Source organism: Cyrtonyx montezumae, unplaced genomic scaffold, assembly GCF_038088225.1.
Source record: "Cyrtonyx montezumae isolate F1298 unplaced genomic scaffold, pur_monq_1.0 scaffold_3, whole genome shotgun sequence".
Classification (NCBI taxonomy): domain Eukaryota; kingdom Metazoa; phylum Chordata; class Aves; order Galliformes; family Odontophoridae; genus Cyrtonyx; species Cyrtonyx montezumae.
This window is the reverse complement of record NW_027072034.1, coordinates 76,628,114-76,648,851: the sequence shown is the minus strand read 5'-3', so window position 1 is coordinate 76,648,851 and position 20,738 is coordinate 76,628,114. Positions and strand designations below refer to the sequence as shown.

At 37.4% G+C, this 20,738-nt stretch overlaps 2 protein-coding genes across 2 annotated transcripts in view; one reads left to right on the top strand and one right to left on the bottom strand.

Moving 5' to 3' along the window:
* HHLA2 (HHLA2 member of B7 family) overlaps window positions 1-20,738 on the top strand; it is a 296,207-nt gene that overhangs the window by 74,574 nt on the left and 200,895 nt on the right.
* CIP2A (cellular inhibitor of PP2A) lies at window positions 38-19,842 on the bottom strand. Its single transcript, XM_065741962.1, has 21 exons — window positions 19,708-19,842; window positions 17,489-17,636; window positions 16,694-16,806; window positions 15,086-15,180; window positions 14,409-14,505; window positions 13,355-13,477; window positions 13,061-13,206; window positions 12,590-12,665; window positions 11,319-11,546; window positions 10,690-10,849; window positions 9,513-9,654; window positions 8,722-8,821; window positions 8,405-8,523; window positions 7,816-8,008; window positions 6,353-6,427; window positions 6,163-6,273; window positions 5,220-5,416; window positions 3,898-4,011; window positions 1,485-1,567; window positions 864-1,003; window positions 38-410 (listed from the first exon to the last, which is right to left on the bottom strand). Exons 1-21 carry the CDS (start codon window positions 19,807-19,809, stop codon window positions 240-242), a joined length of 2,733 nt encoding a protein of 910 aa, XP_065598034.1. The 5' UTR covers window positions 19,810-19,842; the 3' UTR covers window positions 38-239.

Here is a 20,738-nt window from a genome sequence, read left to right as displayed (position 1 = left end):
CCAGTACAGGCAAATAATAAGTTCTACCAAGATCATCAGATCTATTTGCTGTACAGTAGCTCAGCGTTTTCAAACAAAACTTCCAGTATTCCAATTTTTACTCCCAATCGATACTGAGCTATTTTAGTTTTTAGACGACTTTTTTTTAGCCAGATAGTATACTAGTTTTATGTTTAATTTTTTTTTTTTACATACATTAATTCATATGTATTTTATACTATCACCTTGATGACAGAGCCCTATAAACTGAGATTCACTGCTTCAGTGCTCAACTTGCCACCACTTAAACTGTGAATCATTGCAATCATAGTGGAATGTTTGTTCAGTTCTTCCTTCTGTAATTTTACAAGTGCTTCTTTTTCTTCCAAGCGTACTTCTAATTGGGATTTTTGAACTTCCAGAGAAGATGCCTGCAGAAACAGCCAAAATGTTACTGTTCACTCCTTCATTAACTGAAAAAACATACACAGTGAAAGCAAAGTGGTCTGGTGATGAGGTTAAACAAGCAACCAGAATACCCAACAAATATCCCACACTTCACAGTAGACAAAACTAGGAACTGAAGAGGAATGTGCTGTGTTTACTTATTTTAAATTGCACCACAGGTTTTTCTCTTTCCAAATACTATGTACTCACAGCTTATACTTCGCACAGCCCTTAGACTCTTAAATTAAATTAGCTCTTAAATTCAAGCTCAGCTATTCAGAACTCAAAAGGTACATAATTAAGAGTTCGTTTTTCTTCACTCCAGGGCCTGTTCTAGTTTGATTTAGTCACTTCAACACTGAAATACTGACTATTCAACTCTATCAGTTATTTAGATACTTAAAAATTTCACTTTCTAGTGGAAATTAATCCCTTACCTTGATACTCAGTTCCTTCCTTGCTTGTTCTGTTTTGCTCAGTTCCTTTCTAAGAACATCAACAGTTTCTTCCATATTGTTTTTTTCTTTCTGTTGAGCTTTCAGTTTTTCTTCCAGGACTTTTATTTTCTGTTGCAAGCCTTACAAAAACCAATATGTTAAAAGATGGACTGTCAAAAAGAGAAACTGCATTGCCTCAGAAACAAGTATATACGTATTTTTAATACTGAACGTAGCTGCTAATAAGTGCATTACTGAGTAGTGCCACCTACTGCTAAGTTTTAGCAGTTGCTTTCTGGAATTTGCTGGAGTTAAACTGAACTCTTGTAATTTGTGATTCCCACAGAAAATAGTGCTACAAGATGTGCTGTGCAGAGATCCCAAGACCACAAACCATGCTGTGTATGGATTTGGTGAAATCAATATAGCCTTGGAAAAATATGCCTTAAATATTTAAGAACATATATCTACCTACCTCATTTACTGTTAAATTACATGTCGCTGGCTACCTTACAGACTTACAAGTTACTAAGAAAAACATAGGTGCTTTTCTATGGCACATAACAGCATTGATTTAATTAAGCTTTGAAGGTCTATTGATCTTTTGGTTAAATGACTTACCTGCTATTTTGCCATCTCTATCCTGAAGCTGTTGATGCAGTTCTTTTCTCTGTTCTTCAGATTCTACCAACTGTGCAGCAGTCCTAATATTCAAGAGAAATTTCTAATTCTTAAAGTGAAATATATCACCATTTCTTTGTTCTAAGAAGCCAGAATGATTTTCGTATCATTTGCAACTGTTGTCAGGAGCTTAAAAAATCAATCAACAAAATGATGAATTCGCAGGGTATGAGTGCAAAAATTTTCCTTTTTCCTCATCCATGGGAGTTATTTTTCTCCCTTAATCAAACACAATGTGGAAACTACTGAAAATATTTCTGCAGCCCATGCACCAGAAACTGTTGCTCTTGATTACAGACACAAGGCATTCTAAATACCATGGCAGAAATGAAACTGTCTTGCAACCTGAGTCAGAATTCACTGCCATTACCAACTGAGGATATGGGCTTTTAGCTCTTGGTATGCTCCTGAATTGACAATACCATTACTAAAACCTACTTCAGGTAAGCGTTATCATCTAAGCAAACACATCTGTGTAAAAAAGATCTTCTGATACCATCCTGAACATTTCCAGACAGTAGTGCAACACACAGCAAAAAAACGAGTTCCATAAAATTTCACTGTAGCTCATACATAGGTTTGCTGCAGCCTTCACTAGTTAGAATAATATTTAGATCTCACAAATTTAATATACAGGCACTGTCATCCACCAGCGTTACAGCTGTAACCCAAGCACTTCAAACTCTATTAAGTTAATTCACTGATTCCATTGCTAGCTAGCATAAACTTTAAGACATATTCCATCTACCATTTGCCTCATCTAGATGAGGCCTATTGTCATTCTTGCTGGCTTGTTTATCCACTTACTATGTACCAGCTTCTTATCTGCAGCCTTGGCAGCAAAGGGGGAGAAGGACAGTCATTCTGTTTTATGCAACTATTCAAGAATACTTACGCAGCAACTGCTATCTCATTTGCTTTAAAAAGAAAAAAAAAAAAAAGAAAAAGGGAGAGCCTTCTCAGAACATTTCCTCAATTACATTCAGCTGATATACTGCACCAATAAAGGTAAGCATCCACATTTATTCACAAACAAGCAAATGCATCTGAATGAAAAGTTTCCCATTTGTATCAGAACTCCAGGCAGTAGTCAGGGCAGTCCAAGTCACTAGCAAGGCAGAAGCCTGGAAGGGTAAAGTGAACTTTGAAAGCCAAACCAAGAATAGTATTTTATCTCTGAAATGAATATAAGGTCTGACTGTAAGCATATTTTAAAAATATCTTCTGCAAAGTTAAGCATCAAACAAAACGTCTCAAATAAGAGCCCTATTTTTTTTTTAGTTATGTGGGTGAAAGGTATACCAGGTCTCTATCTTAAGCCATCAAAAAATAGTTATAATTTGTCCTCAAGAAGACAGAAACAGTGCTAGCTTTATAGTTGAAGCACCAAAGATAGATTGTCAATCGTCACTATTTCTAATATAATATTAATGTGTATTAGTTTAGTAAGTTCTCTCTTTTTTTCCCCCCTTCTCTTTCTCAAACATAACATTTAAGTACTTCTGCTGATATCTGATGATGTCACAGAGAAGCACTGTAGGCTAAAAAGGAATATGTGAGAAACCTGGGTCATAACATTTAAGAATTTGGTGACCTCCAAAAAGACACTCTCCCCTTCCCCCCAGTAAAAACGTACCCCTGAATTGGCTTGTTTTCATTTGTCTTTTAAATTACTACCATTGCTGTAGCCTGTGGGGATTCCTTGCTGCACCCAGCCAACACAAAAGAAAAAATAAAATCACAGAAGCCACTAATACAGATTCCCATCTAATAGAAAACAACTTCAGAGGATCTATTACTTCTTCTTGATACACTTAAAATCATAGAATGGTTTGGGTCAGAAGGGACCTTTAAGATCACCTAGTTCCAAACCTCCACTATAGGCAGGGACAACCCGCTCTAGACCAGGCTGCTCAAAGCCCCATCCAGCCTGGCCTTGAATGCTTCCAAGGAGAGGGCATTCGCAACCTCACTGGGCAACTTATTCCAGTGTCTCACCACCCTCACAGTAAAGAATTTCTTCCTACTATCTAGTTTAAATCTACCCTCTTCCAGTTTAAAACCAATTCACCTTGTCCTGTCACTACATGTCCTTATAATTTCTATGTTTGTTAGTAGGGGCTTCATGATCTTGCCAGGCACGAATCTTCTTTGTTCCCTTCTTGAAAATGGGGGTTATGTTTCCCCTTTTCCGGTCAGTAGAAACTTAAGACTGCCACAACCTTTCAAATATGATGGATAATAGACTTCTCATATGCTTATTGAAGCACAGATAATTGAAAAACGGAGTGCTGAAGAGCTATCTAGTTTCACTGTTTTTCTCTAATTTGCTTAGAGACTGAATCTAACTTACCTGTCATTCTGCTGCTTGAGTGATTCATTTACTTTCTTCATAGCTTCAATTTCTTTATTTAGGGAATTACATGTAATCTGTAGATCTTTATGTTGTCTTTCAGTTGTTTCATACCTACAAAGAAATCAGAGGCTTATGGCTGAAGATAAGTACTTTTGAAGAGCTTGTAAAAAAAAAAAATACTTGACTATTAAACTACAAACTTCTGTTAAGTCATTACACTCAAGTTAATAACAAGATACATATCATTTTAAATGCACATACTTGGGAAAAAAACAAGCTTCAATAATTATTAATGATCTTCCCTCTTTCCTTCAGTAGAAAACTCTTCAGGAATAACAAAAAAACAACAAAAAAAGCCAACACAGAAGTATTTTAAATGTTTGACAAGTATCCACCTTTTAAGAGATCCTCTGAGACACCTTATGAGTACCAGATCTGTGGTGATACAAAAAATTGAGAATACTGAAGAGTGCAAATTGCAATTAATAAAAGCTTGTGGCATATCTCACATTTGAAGCAAATCACTTTACTACTTCCCAAAAGGAAAACTCTCCCCTCCCATATCAGCTTTCTGGTTACGTTTAAGGAACAGCACTTAAAGTCTGCAGACTGAGAAAGCAAGTTTTTACTTCATAAGCGCAGTGTAAAAATCAATAAGCTGTTTTATTCCTACTTCGAGTATTTACAGCTTTTTAGATAACAGATTAAAACATATTTTATGTACAACTCAAGCAGAAAAGGAGGAACTTCCACTATATCAGCTCCTTAGCCTTGCTGACACCTAGTGATGAAAAAAACTCATGCAAGTTGAGATGCCAAAGCACTTTTGAGCCTTTATTCTTCCAAAGCATATTATTTTTCCATAAGTTTTTATCTTTACGTACTTTTTTTGTTCCTATGTCTTATGTGTTTTTTAGTCTACAATTCTAAGGAAATAAGGCTCATAAATAATTTAAGACGCGGTAGTTCTTTCCTCCCTACATCATTTTAGTTGATTTCAGTCAGGCTTACTACAGGAGTGATCGAAGATGCAAACTCCTACCTTACAGGCACATTTTTCTGGCTGCTTCTCTAGACAATTCATAGCACGTAATCAAGACAGCATATAAGGTAAAGAAAGAAGCCAAGAGCATTGTGTAAAACCATTAGAGGTTAAGCATTGTTGTTTTGTTTTAGAAAGCAATACTCAAAACTCATTTCCTGAATTAGATCTTCAACACCTACTACTACAGTTCTTATCCAGTTTAACCAGGCCAGTGAGGGCCTTCATCATTCTAGCTGAATATTTCAAATTTCCTTTTAGATCCTGAGCTTCTTACCTCTGAAGAAGATCAACTGATGATTTTTTCAGCATTTCATGTTCCTCAGCAACTGTCTGTAATTTCCTGTTGTGTTGAAAGAGCTGTTCAATATCAGTCTGTGCCCTTTCAGATTCTACCTGCTGAGCTTTCAGCAAAACATTAAGTTCTTCATTTTTTCGTTCTGCATCTTTCAGCATTGCAGCAAGAGTCCTGGCCTTTCAGTGGAAAACACCCCCCAAAAGGAAAAGCAATTACAACAAGTTCTGCTTTATAAGTTGTGCCTTAATAGGCATATTTGAGGCCATACATTAAATACTATAATGCCTTCAGCTACATTAAGAAAATAGTTTCTCACTACTAATATTAAACACAAATTAATTCACTCATTCTAAATTCCTTCAGCTCCCTTTATAAACAGTGTTAGAGGTGAAGGAAGAAAGAAAAATATGACATAACTATGGCTTCACTAAACTGCACCCCAAATTATCAAATCTTTATTTGAATAATAGAAATGATGAAATTTTAAAGCAAACCTCAAATAAAGCTTGCATCACTGCATTATGTATTTGAGAGTTCACCTTTGTATGAAATGACAAGTACTTAAAAGGCACAAACAGTAAACCATTCATCATACACCAATGATCTTTGTATAGAATTCTTGAGTAAGTGACTTTATTCATTTTAAAATTTACTACTATTAAATGAACTCTAATGGCTAACAAATGTTCAAGTGCAGTAGGTCAGTTTTGTCAGCTTCTCACAGGGAAAGGGCATTAAAGCGTTCCAAAGAAACATCTTATTTTTCTTTGCACTGTTACAATGAAAATTATGACTGTCCTAATTTGTAGGTATCTGTTAGTTAAGCAGCATAAGAGTTTCCACATGCACAAATACAGTCAAAGGTACTCAGACAATTGTTACTCTGCCTCGTACAAGAATCCCAGAAAGAGATCCCACTCACCTCAGATTCTGCCTGGGCCCTTTGACACCGGTACTGGGCCATCAGTCTGTCAGCCTGAGCCAGAGCCAGAGCCTTTGCTTCCAAAAGGTCTTGCAGGCGAGTTTCTTTTGACTGTGCAAAGGAAAAACATAATCCTTTAACATAATTTGAATCTACCAACAGATTACCATACACTTTAGGTTGTACTCACTGCTAATGATGAAAGCTTCTGCTCATAGATATCCATTATGTCAGATATCCTTGTGTCAGTGATTGGCTCCTTCACCTGTGGAAATGTTTTGCAATTACTACTACTGTAAACCTGCATTTACTTGGACAGATGATGTGTCTGAAAAGCTTAGTTTTGTGAACTTTAATCTACCCATTAAAGTTCTTTTTTTATTTATTTAATATTCATAGAGCTCTAAGGCTGACTGCTCAATTACATTCACTTGACTCTTGCAGAAAGTCTGTAAATACATTCATTAAGGTAAAGATGACTCATCTTCAGAGGCAGAGGCCTGTCAAGTCCAATCAGTCACACACCATGAAAAGAGAACATAACCACTCTAACCTTGTTCCCACTGGTCTAATACTCTTTGCTGGAGAATTAGCAATCCCCTCATAAAACATTTGCCTCAATATCAACAACAAAAAATGCACAGATGAATACACTGCTTACAATACACAGCCTTCTCAGCATGCAGACCATCAGAAAAGGCTGAGGAAAATAGCTCTGAAAGACTACTAACCAGAAGAGAAATTGTTAGTTTAATCCACATCCAATTGCTAGTGAAGTACTTAACACACATTGTTCAAGAAGTCAGTGTTCATTAGAACATGCCCAAATCAGTAAGAATGCAACTCAGTAACTTAAGGGAAAAAAATTATCCTAAGGCAGGATAATGCCAATTTTGAGTAGGAGTATTCATGTACTCCATCCCATGGATAAGTGTAAACTACCTCTGCTGTGCATAAAATGGATACCTATTAAAAATGCACTCTCTCTGCACCATTTTGAACCACTGTGCAAGATATATATATTTTTGGCATATTAACAGTAGCTCCCACATAGTTTGTTTTCAGCTTATTTTATCATCCTGTAATTTCAGTGTAGTTTCTTTTCTCGCTTGCAAAGTTGTAGTAATATGTAAAAGCACACAGAACTGACTATAAGAAAAGCTCCTGTAAGTTCTCTTCATTCTCTCTCTACAGTAATAACATTGAAAGTTGTTAATATGTTTTTACACATATTTGAGCCTCATGGAATGTGAGAAGATGAAGCATCAGGTACATTAAGTGAGCATGTAAATTGATTTTTAACTAATGCACCATTAAAGGAAAATTCTACCACTTAGAAGGCCTAAAAAAAGTTTCACTAAACACCAATGTTTTCTCTACCTCAAAAATCCAAAGTGTTGCACAAACTGTCACATTACTGAAAGCTGCTGCACTTAATGCCACTAGGTACTGTGACTGTGTTGAGTGATTAATGTATACAAAGCCATGCACCTACAAAGGGGAAAGGGAACTCCCTGTACAAGTCCCAGCAACGCCAGCTACTTGTAACTATATCTGACACCCAGCCCCACATCCAACATTTAGGAAAGCGTGGGAAACCCAGCCAGAGGCTACTACTACTACTTAGCAAAGATAATATAAAATTCTACTAACATCTAGTCCAGAATGAAGTTTTTGTATTAATTCTTGAACATTTGAAGTTGTGGATTCACTGCCATTAGCACAAGATGAAGAACTTCTCACTGTAACATTGCTGATCAGGGGTGACTGCAGTTGAATTCTTTTCGATGCACATTCTTTTTCCTGTTGTCTGTAAGCATTATTTGCAGCAATGCTTTCACCAAGCCTGTGTAAACAAGTAATATTAAAAACAATCTGCTACAAATACTGCTGCAAGAACTGAAGATAAGTACAATTTCACAGTATAATTAACTTCTCTTTCATTGAAAAGACAGACTACAGGAAGAGTTACATTTGTATTATCACACAAACTTGAGAACAGTTAACCCTGAGGGTCCGAAGTCATTACTATACTGTCAAGGACCTGATATTAATTGTGCACCACTACCTCCTCCAGCCTCTAAAGCCACTACTGTCTCTTACCTGTAGATTAGGAGGAAATGACAATTTTTCCTAAAGTTTCTGCTTCATATGAACTGGAAGTAATACGTCAAAAAACATGAGCATCACTACAGTCATAAAAACATCAAATCTTATCAGATTATCACAAAAATAAACTTACACAATAGCAGGAAAATCTGGTAAGGGTGCAGCCTCAAACAATATTCTAAGTCCTACTTGGACTTGCTCTCTGTAGTCTGATGTTAAAGCAAATGTCAAAGGTGTAATCAAGCGTTGATCCTAAACAAGAAACTACTTTGGTCAGAACAATACATAAAAGTCAAGGACAGCAAAAAAACAAAACAAAACAAAAACACCCAAAAAACCACACCCCAGGCATCACAATACCAAGGCCTATGAGAACAGAAGGGTTTTATTCAAATCTACCTTTTTAAGTACTGCTCTTTAGGCACTTCATAAGACACTTTAAATTCATACCTGTAGGATTTTGTAGAAGCTGACTTCCATACCAGGTACATCCTGCTTCAGTCTGCTCATAAGATCAAGTGTTTTCAAAATAATATCAGCAGCAAGTTTGCTTTTAAATACACAAAAGTAATATGGCAAAAAGGCAGAGAAATTTGTCAGATCAGCACTGGTAAATAAATTACAACAAAGCAAATAAATATCTTCATAAATAAACTAGCCACCTCCAGTAAGGTATGAGTACTAATATTAATGAGAGATCACTCTGCTCCTTGGATGTGCTGTTGAGCCTTTCCAGCATACCACAGATAGCAGTGAAGCCTAAAACACTTTCACCTTGAAAGCGAAGAGGTTTTAATCACAGATGAATCTTACTTCATTGGGCATGTAGCTATTAGTTTTATTGACATTCAAGTCAATGACACTAAACTGAAAGAATGTGTTTTCTGTTGTGTTTTATTCTTTTTACTGTAACCATTGCTCCTCCTCTTTCCCCAGCAGTGATGGACAATATTGTTTCGATAGGCTACAACTCTAATAAACTTCTGGATGAGGTTTAAAAAAATCACTCTACCACATAAACACTAATCTACATACAAAACAATACCAGAACATTTAAGCTATGTTTGTTCATTGATATGACTAGCATATTACATTCTATTGCCATGAAAATGATAAATTTGATTTTAAAATACTTGCATTTAAATATTAATTTCAACTATGTTATACTTCCTATTGGAACAATACTACGACTCTCAAGCAAGTCTAGGTAAACTACATTTTAGATAAATTTTTGTGCTCACCACAGTTTCGAGTCCACTACTTTGGTTCCAAAACCAGCATCAATCCCACTATAGTTAAATTGGTGTTCAATTAGAGACACACACTGGTTGGCAGTCAGTAGCTTTGAGGCATGTGTTTTCAGTATGTCATCTCTACAGAGCAGTAGGCTGAGTTAAGAATAAAACTTTATGCTTAGGCATTGGCACCATATAAAGCAATATTTTTAATAATAAAAGAGAAGCTTGCATATCAAAGCATGATGTACTCCAAAAATGCTTTTAAAGTCCAACTACATCAACCACTTAGGTCATGTTTAACACACAAGCCAAGTAAGTTTTGCTGTTGAACTAAAAAACATATGTACCTGGAAACATTACTGTAGTTTCCTTGGCTGTCTATGAGTTGTATAAAGATGAATAAGAGGGATTGAACAACCAGTACCTAGAAAAAGGACTGGTTCTAAGGGAGAACTAGTCAAGAGACATCTTCACAGAACTCAGCTGAGATGACAGACTATATCCTACAGTTGTGTTCTCCTTACTTCGTGACACCAAATTCAAAAAAGCAACACAGAAGCAGAAGGTGGCATGTTCCTCCAGAAATTCATAGCTGGAAGCCTGTAGGTGACATGTTACATTTGCTTACTCACCAAACTCTACCCCAAATCTGGTCCAAATCCTGCCACAGACAGGTTAGACTGAAAAAAGAAAACTGTTCTTAAGAACAGATTTCTTAAGAAGAAATCCCTTTAAAAACAGGGAGTGTAAAATTGAATAATTCCACATTATTTTTTATTTTATTACTTTCTTGTTTCACTGATCAAAATTTTTATCATGTTAAGTTTGACACTGCAATGCGCTTAGCTAGACCAAAATATTACACCGATTAAGAAGGCAGCCACCCAAATGCCTCTTGCAATTTCAATAGAAAACATTCCTTTTTTAATCTGCAAAGTGCTTCTATACTATTAAATACCACCACATTTTATCTGGAATCTCTGTACTACAGAATAATTTCACAGCAATTATAAAGCTACTATAGTCCTTCAAGATGACAGTCCTAAGTGAGATTAGTATGGTTATTGCCATTAACAGCAGGTAGAGTGACCCAAGATAGATATTTCTTCTAATGCTTCAGAGCAGATCATAGTGGAGAAGTAATAAATTAACTGACAATAGGCATATAGAAAAAGGATATCTGCAAGGACATTAATAGCCTTGATCATTCTTTCACACTTTTTCTTCACTAACTGCTCATCTGCAATCAGTTCTGGCATCTGAAGATGATCAAGAAGAACAGGCAGCAAAAGATCCACAAAGTGTTCAGCTGATGCACTGTTCCCACTAATAATAACATCCTGTAATAAACAAATTCTATGTCAATATTTAGGACTACACAAAGAAGATAAGCCTACTCCACTTCTTCCTCCACCAGCTTGTATTCAAGTTTTCTAAGACTCTTGCTATTTCAGGTTTAAGACATCCGATCAATATCACACCGGAGAAACAAATTTAACAAATAACACTAGAAAAGCAGAAATTCTCACTTCTACAAGACCTAGAAAACAAGTATCGAATAGTTTTGTCTACTTTGTGAACTGCCAACTTAATTTGCAGAAAAGACATGTTTCTATTACAGTCTTTAAAATATATTTCTAATGTGTTTAAAAACAGATGTTTGATAAAGTATGGAATTTTCAAAACATTTCTGGTATATTTTTTACATCCTACTTTTTCAAGTAAAATACTAATAACTGTTTAAATATCAACTAAAGCAAAAATACAGCTGCTAAGAAACACTTTATGCTGATGATTGAGCTTCGGTACCTCAAACACCTCTTTGAATAGCTGCAATGCTAGAACTGAAGAGTCTTCAGAGCCTTCCAATGGTTGGTTTGACAAATGCACCAATGCAACGGATGGTTCAAAAGTCTTTAAGCGAGTCACAAATCTGGTATTTCCAGAGACTGGCAGACCAGATGGTTCCAGTATTGCCTGCTGCAGGGTATGACGCAGTTCTACCACAGAACAGAAGGCGAGCAGCAGTTCTAAGATCTGTATGTAGAGAATGAAAGAGTTCAAATACTTTTAAACCAACTACTTGTATGGAAATTGCAACTTCCACACCGCAAATCTAAAGAGATATCTAGGTTATAAACAACTGCTATTCACATTTTAGAGTTCTGTGAAGGCTATTTTTTTTTCCTGTAAAGTCAAGTCATCAGCAAAAACACAGTCCATTAGACCAGTGATTAACAATAAAAAAGAAAAGGTACCGACTGTTCTCTAATTACCTATCAGCTGTAGAAATGCTGTTCTGAGATACAGACCCATAGGCATGAGATGAACATGAAAGACCCCTGGAAAGCTCCATGTCACCAAATTTCTCAATTATAACCAATAGACAACTAAAACACCTACATGGAAACATTAGCTTTCATCATTTATTATGATGTGAAATGCTTTCATTAGAAAAGTTTAAGATTGTTTGGACAACATATCTTTGAAACATTTTCAGGACAAATCATTTTTTAGCACTTAGCACCACACAGCCAATGTTTCCCTTATGTAGGGTGGTAGTGAGATGCAGCTGAATGCAACAGTGAACTGCTTAACCCAACAAGGCATCAAATTGTTCAAATACAATGGAAGAACATATTGCTAAGTTTTTAGAACCGATGTCATGGTTATCCAATCATCAGATCAAAATCTGAGTAGTATTTATTCAAGCCTTAGCATGTGAAGCAGGAGATGCATTGCATTTCTGATGCAGTAATTCACATTAGCCAAAGCACATAACATGTTTACACTGGCTTTTTGCCTTTATGTCTGTCACATGAAAGAAGGTACATATACAAACAACTACCAGGAAACAAACACCAAGCAAAAAACCATAAATAACTCCCAAATAAACAAATTCAACCATAAAGTGTTTTGAACAACTAGAAGATTTGAGCTGTTAAACACTGTAGGGTCAATAAAGAGCCCTTAAATCAATTTACTTCATTACCAGTCCTCATACACGGAATCTACTTATAACTACGGAAGTGGAACTAGATTACAAGTTGCACTCTCTTGGTCTTCAGACAAAGAAGTACCTTGGATGATGAATCTGGATCCTTTCCATGAAGGAGATCTAATACTTGACCAAGGCATGAGGTGAAGTGCTCATATCTACAGCACACATGAATGGAAAGATAGAAAAAAATAATTTGGAATTTGTTATCAATTTCTATGTTCAAGTAATGAATACCTGTGTACAATTTCCTTTGTACCCCCAAACAGTTCAAGTACAGTGATACTTTTGATGGTGTCATTTCAATGCAATATAAGCTGTTTTTACTGTTAGAGATTTAGACTGAAGTTCAGCAACTACATTCTACTAGTGGAACATGCAGAACCAGTACATAAGTATTTCACATTACTCTGCAGAGGCCCGCAGGAAAATTATGACTTTGACAACACTGTTACACTCCAAAATTCTGGAGGATTACAAAAAACATGATAGCTGTTCATTAATTTAATAGTAAGTCTCAAGAAGCATCTACGAATTTTTAATGAAGCTGTACCTGGTAAGATAATCTGCAACTTTGGGGTTTTTCAGAAGATCCATAAGTAAATCAACAGAATATTTTCTTGTTAGAGTACCATCTCCATTTACAACAATATTGAATATTAACTGAAATGTCTGATGGATATTCCGTGCATGAAAGAGCTGAAAGGAAAAATAAAGTTATGTATGTGAACATGCTTTGTTTGCACAGTTCTCTTGCATATTAAAATTAGCCAGAATTATTCTGTGAGTGCAGCCAATAGACTTATCAACAACTTGAAAATAAAACCGATTTCAAAATATCACTTACTTTTTCTCCTACTTCTTCATTTAAAGTAAGGCTTGATAATATTGAAAGTGCAAACACAACCATAGTCAAACTACTGTGGGCCAGGAAACTTATCAAGGTACGATAGAAACTCTTCACATTACTCTAGAACGCAAAGAAGCACAGGTAATATAAATGTTATTTTGTTCTGTAAGAACACCAATCTTACAGACTGCAAATATTTATAAACAATATATACAAATCATGAAACAAAAATATGTTATGACAACTGTTCGCTAGGAAATTTACTTTAGTGATCTTCTGCTGCACAGTCATTAAAGTCAGCCCCAGTAACTAAGTTCTCTGTTAAATTTGTGTAGGATAGAATGAAAAAATAGAATAGAGGAACTAATTATCTCATTATATTAGAGGCTGATGAGAAAGTCACATCACTGACATCTCTAAGATAAAACAACCACTGAAAATTGACCCTATCTCCTCGCAGCTCTTTGAACAGACTTGAAAATAATTATTCCCATTTTTCCCCTGCTTTTCTTCCAAGGCAAGTAGTACAAAAATACAAACATAGATGAGTTTGTATCCCTCCACAGAGGAAATAAGCTGTTTGCACTGTCTGATGAACCAACAGACTGAGTAGATCAGATATGGATGTGTATTTGAGGATTCAAAGGTCCTGACCTGACATCAAGATCAGCAGTACCTTATTGATTTATCATTTGAAAAAGTAAATCTCTTTCCAGGCCAAATTTACTGCAGCTTGAGAAAAAAAAATAAAAACATTTAGTTCTTCTAAGGAAGAGATACTCAAACTTGAAGTTCACTTTTCACTTGTAGAGAATAACTGCAGTAACTGAATGCATAATGTAAACCTGTGCAACAGCACAGCAACAAAAGAAAACATATCACTTTCAGTTCTACTGATTGTTTTCTCCAATTTGAGAAAAATATCCACCAACATTTGACAAAACACCGAACAGCAATATCAGGATTATTACTGTTGCAAGAAAAAGCTCAGTAGAGTAACTCTCTCTTACCCCCAAGTCAGAGAATCCCACCACTAAAACAAAACACTTACCAGAGATTTTATCTGAGTTTGCACAGATAAGTTGTGACGACAGAGATTTGCCAGAAGTCCTAAACATGGTATAGTTAGCTCATCTTCTGTGGATTGACTTGAAAGAAAAATCCAGAGGTTTAAACAAAGATGTTTTCATTAAAGCATCCGGGGATTAGTTATAATAAAATTACTTTTATTTTATTTATTTATTTATTTTGTATAAGATCCCATTCCTCCATGCAAAACACAACTAACATGTGCTAAAGTACGTTCAGACTTTGGGAAGATTTTAACTGAGCTTAAGAAGAAGAGCAAACATCAAAGATAAATGCTATCAAAAGTCCTTTATGGTAGGTGTCTTTAATGGTCATTAGACTTGCACAAAACTTGTGTTTTTCTAAAGAATGCTCACAGTGACAGGGATGATTTTTTTCCTGGCTTCCGCCTTTGTTAGCTCCCCCTCCCTGGGGATGGGCTAAGAAACCAGCTAAATATTTAGCCAACTAAAGTCTCACAGCCACCACACTGACAATCTTTAACAATATAGCTTTCAGAAAAATCTCTGGTAACTTCAGAGAAGAAATATTGTGGCATCTCTGCAGACCTGGTTAGTGCAATGGGCTAAAGGCCTTCAGAAAGTTTAGAAACTTAGCGAAGTATTTCCCATGAGCAAAAACAAGCAAGAAGAAACTTACACATGACGCATTAGAAATGAAATCAGTTCATCAATGTTGGCACCAGCACAAAAGACCGGAACATTGTAGGTTAGCCTCTGCAGCAACTGAATACTCTGAGGAAATAAAAAGCTATTCACGTCTTTCCTACAGCATCTGGCTGAAGAGTGTTACAAGTACAAAAGGTATTTTCCTACAGCTGAAACTAAATGGAGTAATAATGCACGACAAATTGATTCATTTTTCAATTGTAATGTTAACATTACAATTACACATGCTGCTGCAAGCACATTGAGTAACATCCTACCACACTGATCTCCACATACTAATTAAAAGATCAAACATATTAGCAAGGTTTTGTTTTGAAAAAGAGCAAACTTTAGTCCATCCAATTCTCCTCTTTATCTTCATCAGCGAATTCTTCATTCTGTCAGTGAAAGACCTAGAAGCTTCACTAAAACCCAAAAGCACTCTGCAGCTCTAGCAGGAAGTATGTTCATACTCAAGCAGGTCTGCTGTAAGGACTGACAACAGATCTAATGATAGCACTGTCCTTCACTCAGCATTCTTTTGGCACATAACTTATTTAAAAGTGACACAAATATACTCAGACATGGCAAAAACCATAGCTATGGATAGCAGCTGAAATAAAATCTCACTCCGTAGAATAGCTGACATAAGAGCTTAAAGGTCTTATAAATGGATTTATTTGATGACTACAAAATCTTTCCCCTTGACTGACAAGTCAAATGGGATTCTTAAATCTTCTGGAGCTCCTAGTACTTTGAGAAATACTCAAAACATTAGAAAAGTATTCTACACTGGATGCTCAATCAATCTTCCCACTGATTAAAGGCAATGTATCTGCTAGCAAACTTTTTTTTTTCCCTTTCACAGCGCAGAAAAGAGATGTGACCACAGATGGCCAGCAAACCCATGCTGAAAGTTCAAAGCCATGTATGAGGAAACCTGTATGTATTTAAAGGGAAAAAAAAAAACACTCCAAAAAATAAGTTCACTGTTTAGTGCACAGAAATAATAGATGCACGTTGGTGAAATCAGACCGGGAGATGTTACATATTCACTGAAAATAAATACATGAAGTAATAATATAATAACATCTGCACTAGGCTCCTAAAAGTGAGCTTCCATTAGCACAGCTCCTTTTAATCAACAGGGGATATCACTGACCAAAGAGGAGGTGGCACATACACCCTGCAAACCTCAAGAGAGCCAGCAGTCACAGCTTCCCTTTCACTCCTTCACAATTACTTGCCAGTGTACTGGCTAGACAAAACAACATTCAACTTTTTGTTAGGAACATTAGAATGAATTCCAAATGAAAAAAGAGCTTCCAAGCTCTCAAGCGGTAGTTTCATGCAGTAGAAGCTTCCAGTTTAAAAATGTTTTCTCTTTTTTTCCTTTAAATGAATTAGAACAATTAAAAAGCACAAGCAGTATTACAGACAATACACAGAACTCTTTGCAGCACTAAAATTCTGTCAGACTAGCCTTATGCAGTAAATAAAACACCTACTTTAGCTTAATACGTTATTTCAGATAGGACTTCTGAAGGTATAAAGTGTGCTTAATAAAAGTAACCAAATATTAAGCATTAGTTCCTGTTACCTGTAATAAGACCGGATTGCCAAGATTAGTGGAACTTCGATGAACCACACCTGCCAGCACACTGGTCAGATTGTAGGTATCCCGAAGAGCTTCTCTAGCCTCATTGTCTGAAGCTAGAAGAACAAACAAACAAAAAATTCTAACCCACAATCCTATGTAATAGCAAAAGTAATTATTGTATTAGCAACTGATCTAAGCCTAACCTAAAGTCTTTCATCAGTTTTCCATATGTATTTCACAAATGATTACAAATCACAACTCCTACACACTTGAATCTCTACCTCAATTCTAAGCTTACAGTCAGTTGAAACACTAAGACTTCTTGAAACATTTGGACAGTGAAGAAAGCACCCAACACTTCCCTACAAACTTTAAGGTTTATTTGAAATCTTGAATCCTCCACTTGAGAAGATTTAAAGCTCAAAATCAATGATCTTAATTAGACAGTCCTGAAAAACGCTTCAGTGAAAGAAAATCAATCCTAACAAACAAATGAAAGGCTCTAGAATCTATATTCTAATCTGGGAAACTTGAAGCATGTGTGTCTAGGACAATTCTGACGAATACGAGCACTGTCATTTCCAAATGAGGTCTTCAGATCTGTTTTAAACAGCGGCTTAACACCTTATCTGACATTGCATGAACAGTCTGGTGGGTCAGGAAAGCACTTCAAAAACTGATCATTTTTCACACCTTTGGTGTTTCTAAGAAGTTCATCACACACGCCACAGAATCAACACCTGCCTTGTCTTCTCTTTCTCAAACCCAAAAGTAATGTTAAAATGCAAACCTTACCTAGCTGTGATAGTAAAGTCACCAAAGACAAGGTCAGAGAAGGATCTATATTAGTGTCCTCGAGGAGTTCTACTAGGCAATTAAGACATTCACTTGGTAGAATCTGGTTGGAAGCAAATAATCTTGTAAACTTCAGTCCGGAGATAACCTGGAGATAAAAGGAAAAAACCCTCAAACAATTACTTTACTGCTACAGAGCATTTAATACGCAATGTATACTCAATAGAAAAGTGATATAAAGCAATTTTGCCCTATGTGACAAACAGAAAATGTAACTCTCAATCTAGTACGGCACTCAGGTTTGTATTGTATAAATGTAAACATAAAAAATAAACAAAAAACAAACTAGTTCTCACTCCTCTATATGTATCTCTGGTACACATCCATAGTTAGCTTTCAGTTCAATTCAGTAACTTGTTTTTCTGAATAACTGGACTGAAATACAAAGGTTTTACTCTGCTTGAAGATAAGTGGTAACAGATTGTGCTGTTTTGTGAGAACTCCCTGCTTAAGATGAAAAATGGAACCTTGAGCTCATTGAAGAGGATATTAAAAGTGAAACACCTGCACAGCTACATAGGTAGACTTGTGTTATACGTGCATGATATAGCAATGCAACCTTCTTTTTTTCCCATACCCTCTTTGTACTTTTCTACAATAGATACAGAGAAGGAATTTAATCACAGAATCATTGAGGTTGGAAAAGATTACGAATGACAGATCCTATTTGACAAACCTGATTCCATTCTATAACAAGTGGATGAAGGTAAGGCTGATGACATGGTCTACCTGGACTTCAGTAAATCCTCTGACACAGTCCCCCACAACATTCTCATTGAGAAGCTGGCTGCCCATGGTTTGGGTGGGCATATGTTCTGCTGGGTGAAACAGATTGGACGGCTGGGCCACAGAGTTGTGGTTAACGGAGTTAAATCCAGTTGTCCAGTCATGAGTGGTGTCGCCCAGAGCTTGGAACTGGGGCCACTCCAATATCTTTATCAATGGTTTTGATGAGGGGACTGAGTGCACCCTCAGTAAGTCTGCAGACAACACCAACTTGGGAGGGAGTGTCGATCTGCTGGAGGGTAGAAAGGCACTACAAAGAGACCTGGATAGACTGGATTGTTGAGCCAAGGTAAACTGTATGAGTTTCAATGGGGCCATGTTGGGTCCTGCATTTTGGCCACACAGCCCCAGGCAACCCTGCAGGCTTAGGGAGGAGTGGCTGGAAAGCTGCCTGACAGAAAGGGACCTTGGTGTACTGATGGTCAGTAGGTTGAATATGAGCCAGCACAGTGCCCAGGTAGCCAAGGCCAATGGCATCCTGTCCTGTATCAGAAATGGTGTAATGAGCAGGACCAGGGAAGTATTCCTCCCCCTGAATGCAGCACTGGTGAGGCTCCACCTCGAGTACTGTGTTCAGTTGCAGGCACCTCGATAGAAAAAGTACACTGAGGTGCTGAAGCAGGTCCAAAGAAGGGCAACAAGGCTTGTGAAGGGCTTGATAAACATGCCCTACAAGGAGAGACTGACAGAACTGGGGCTGTTTAGTCTGGGGAAAAAGAGGCTGAGGGGAGACTTCATTGTCCCCTTCAAATACCTGAAAGGTGATTGCAGTGAGTTGGTCTCTTCTCACAGGTGACTGGACAAGGGGAAAAATGGCCTCAAGATGTGCCAGGGGAGGTTTACATTGGATATCAGGAAAAATTTATTTACTGAAAAAGTTGTTAAGCACCAGAACAAGCTCTCCAAGGAAGTGGTGTCACCATCCCTGAACGTGTTTAAAATCCATTTGGACCATTAGCTGAAACCAGCCAAAAGCAGGTACAAGGCCCATTCATTGCTCAAAGTGTATTTTTAAGCTGAGAAACCAAAGTGAAAAAGAAACCAAGAGTTTAGGGAGTATACAGAAGCACATCTGTGCTTAGCACACAGGTGTGTAAACATCCAGTACACCTGTGCATACATGCACACGAAAACAGCATAAACGGTGCGATAAAGGACAAACTAACAGCACGAGGGACAGAACTAAGCTGCTTCACTCCTCCCCCCGCCGGAGATAACCCTAAGAGGCGGTTTCACAGTCTCAACCCGCTGAGCCGCCACGGCAGCTCGAAACCCAGGCGGTCGGCACCGAATGGAGCCGCTCACACACCTAAGCCCGAAAGAACAAACACCGCGGCCAAGCCCCCGCTCCGACCAAACCGCTCCGCTCTCACCTCCAGGCCGCGCTGGACCAGAGCCGCATTGGACGATGTCTTAGCAGCCCGATACTGCGTGGCCGCCAGCAGCAGGGACTTCATGCAACCTGAAGCATCCATAACGCCCCTCCAAAACAGCCCCTCACAGGCGCGAGCGGCATTCTGCGTTCATACTTCCCGCCGCCATCTTGACGGCAGCGTCCACTGGACGAGAGCGCCCGCCTACCCGCGGGGCACGGCGGGAGGTGGCAGCGCCGCCATCTTCCGGCCGGGGGCAGGGGAAAGGGCGGCATGGGAGGTGCCGTGAGGACCAGTGCTTGTGTACATTCTGAGGCTCGTGACTTAAAAGCTGTAGTGTTGGGTGCCGTTAAATACCGAGCTGCTGTGTGCTACCGCAGTCTGACGCCTGATAACCCGGTATCAGACAAGTTAGCCTGTTCCTCAAGCAGGGAAGATACCATTGCGTGGGCTGCAATAGAATAAGGGCTTTTTTTTTTCCCACCACTAGTACAGTTTTTCACAGTCAACTACTGTATTTCTATTTTGCTATTTATGAGACACATTAGTGCTTCCAACAATGCAATAATTTTTGTTTTGTTTTGTTTTTTGAACCTGTTCCAGTGCCTCTCCACCTTCATTGTAAAAAGCTGCTTCCTTATGTCCAATCTAAATGTCCTCACTTTTAGTTTGAACCATTTCCCAGTGTCCTATCACAACAGACCCTGCTAAGGAAGGTCCTTCAGTAAAGATACGTAATAAGAAAGAAATCTAACTGTCTTTAATAAGCAAGAAATCTAACTGGTATTACTATTACAAATACTCATTCAAATTGACATAGCTGAAGTGCTACCCATATATCTCTACTATGAAGTAACATGAATCACAAACAAAATAACAGAGTTTACAAGTTTTAAGCATCAAATTATGCCAATGGAATTTTTATTGCGCATATTTTTTATTTACATATACCAGTTCTACCATAAACTACTGCTTTGTGAACATTCGTTTATTGCATTCAAAGTGCTTTCTAACAGATTCACAAAATAGAG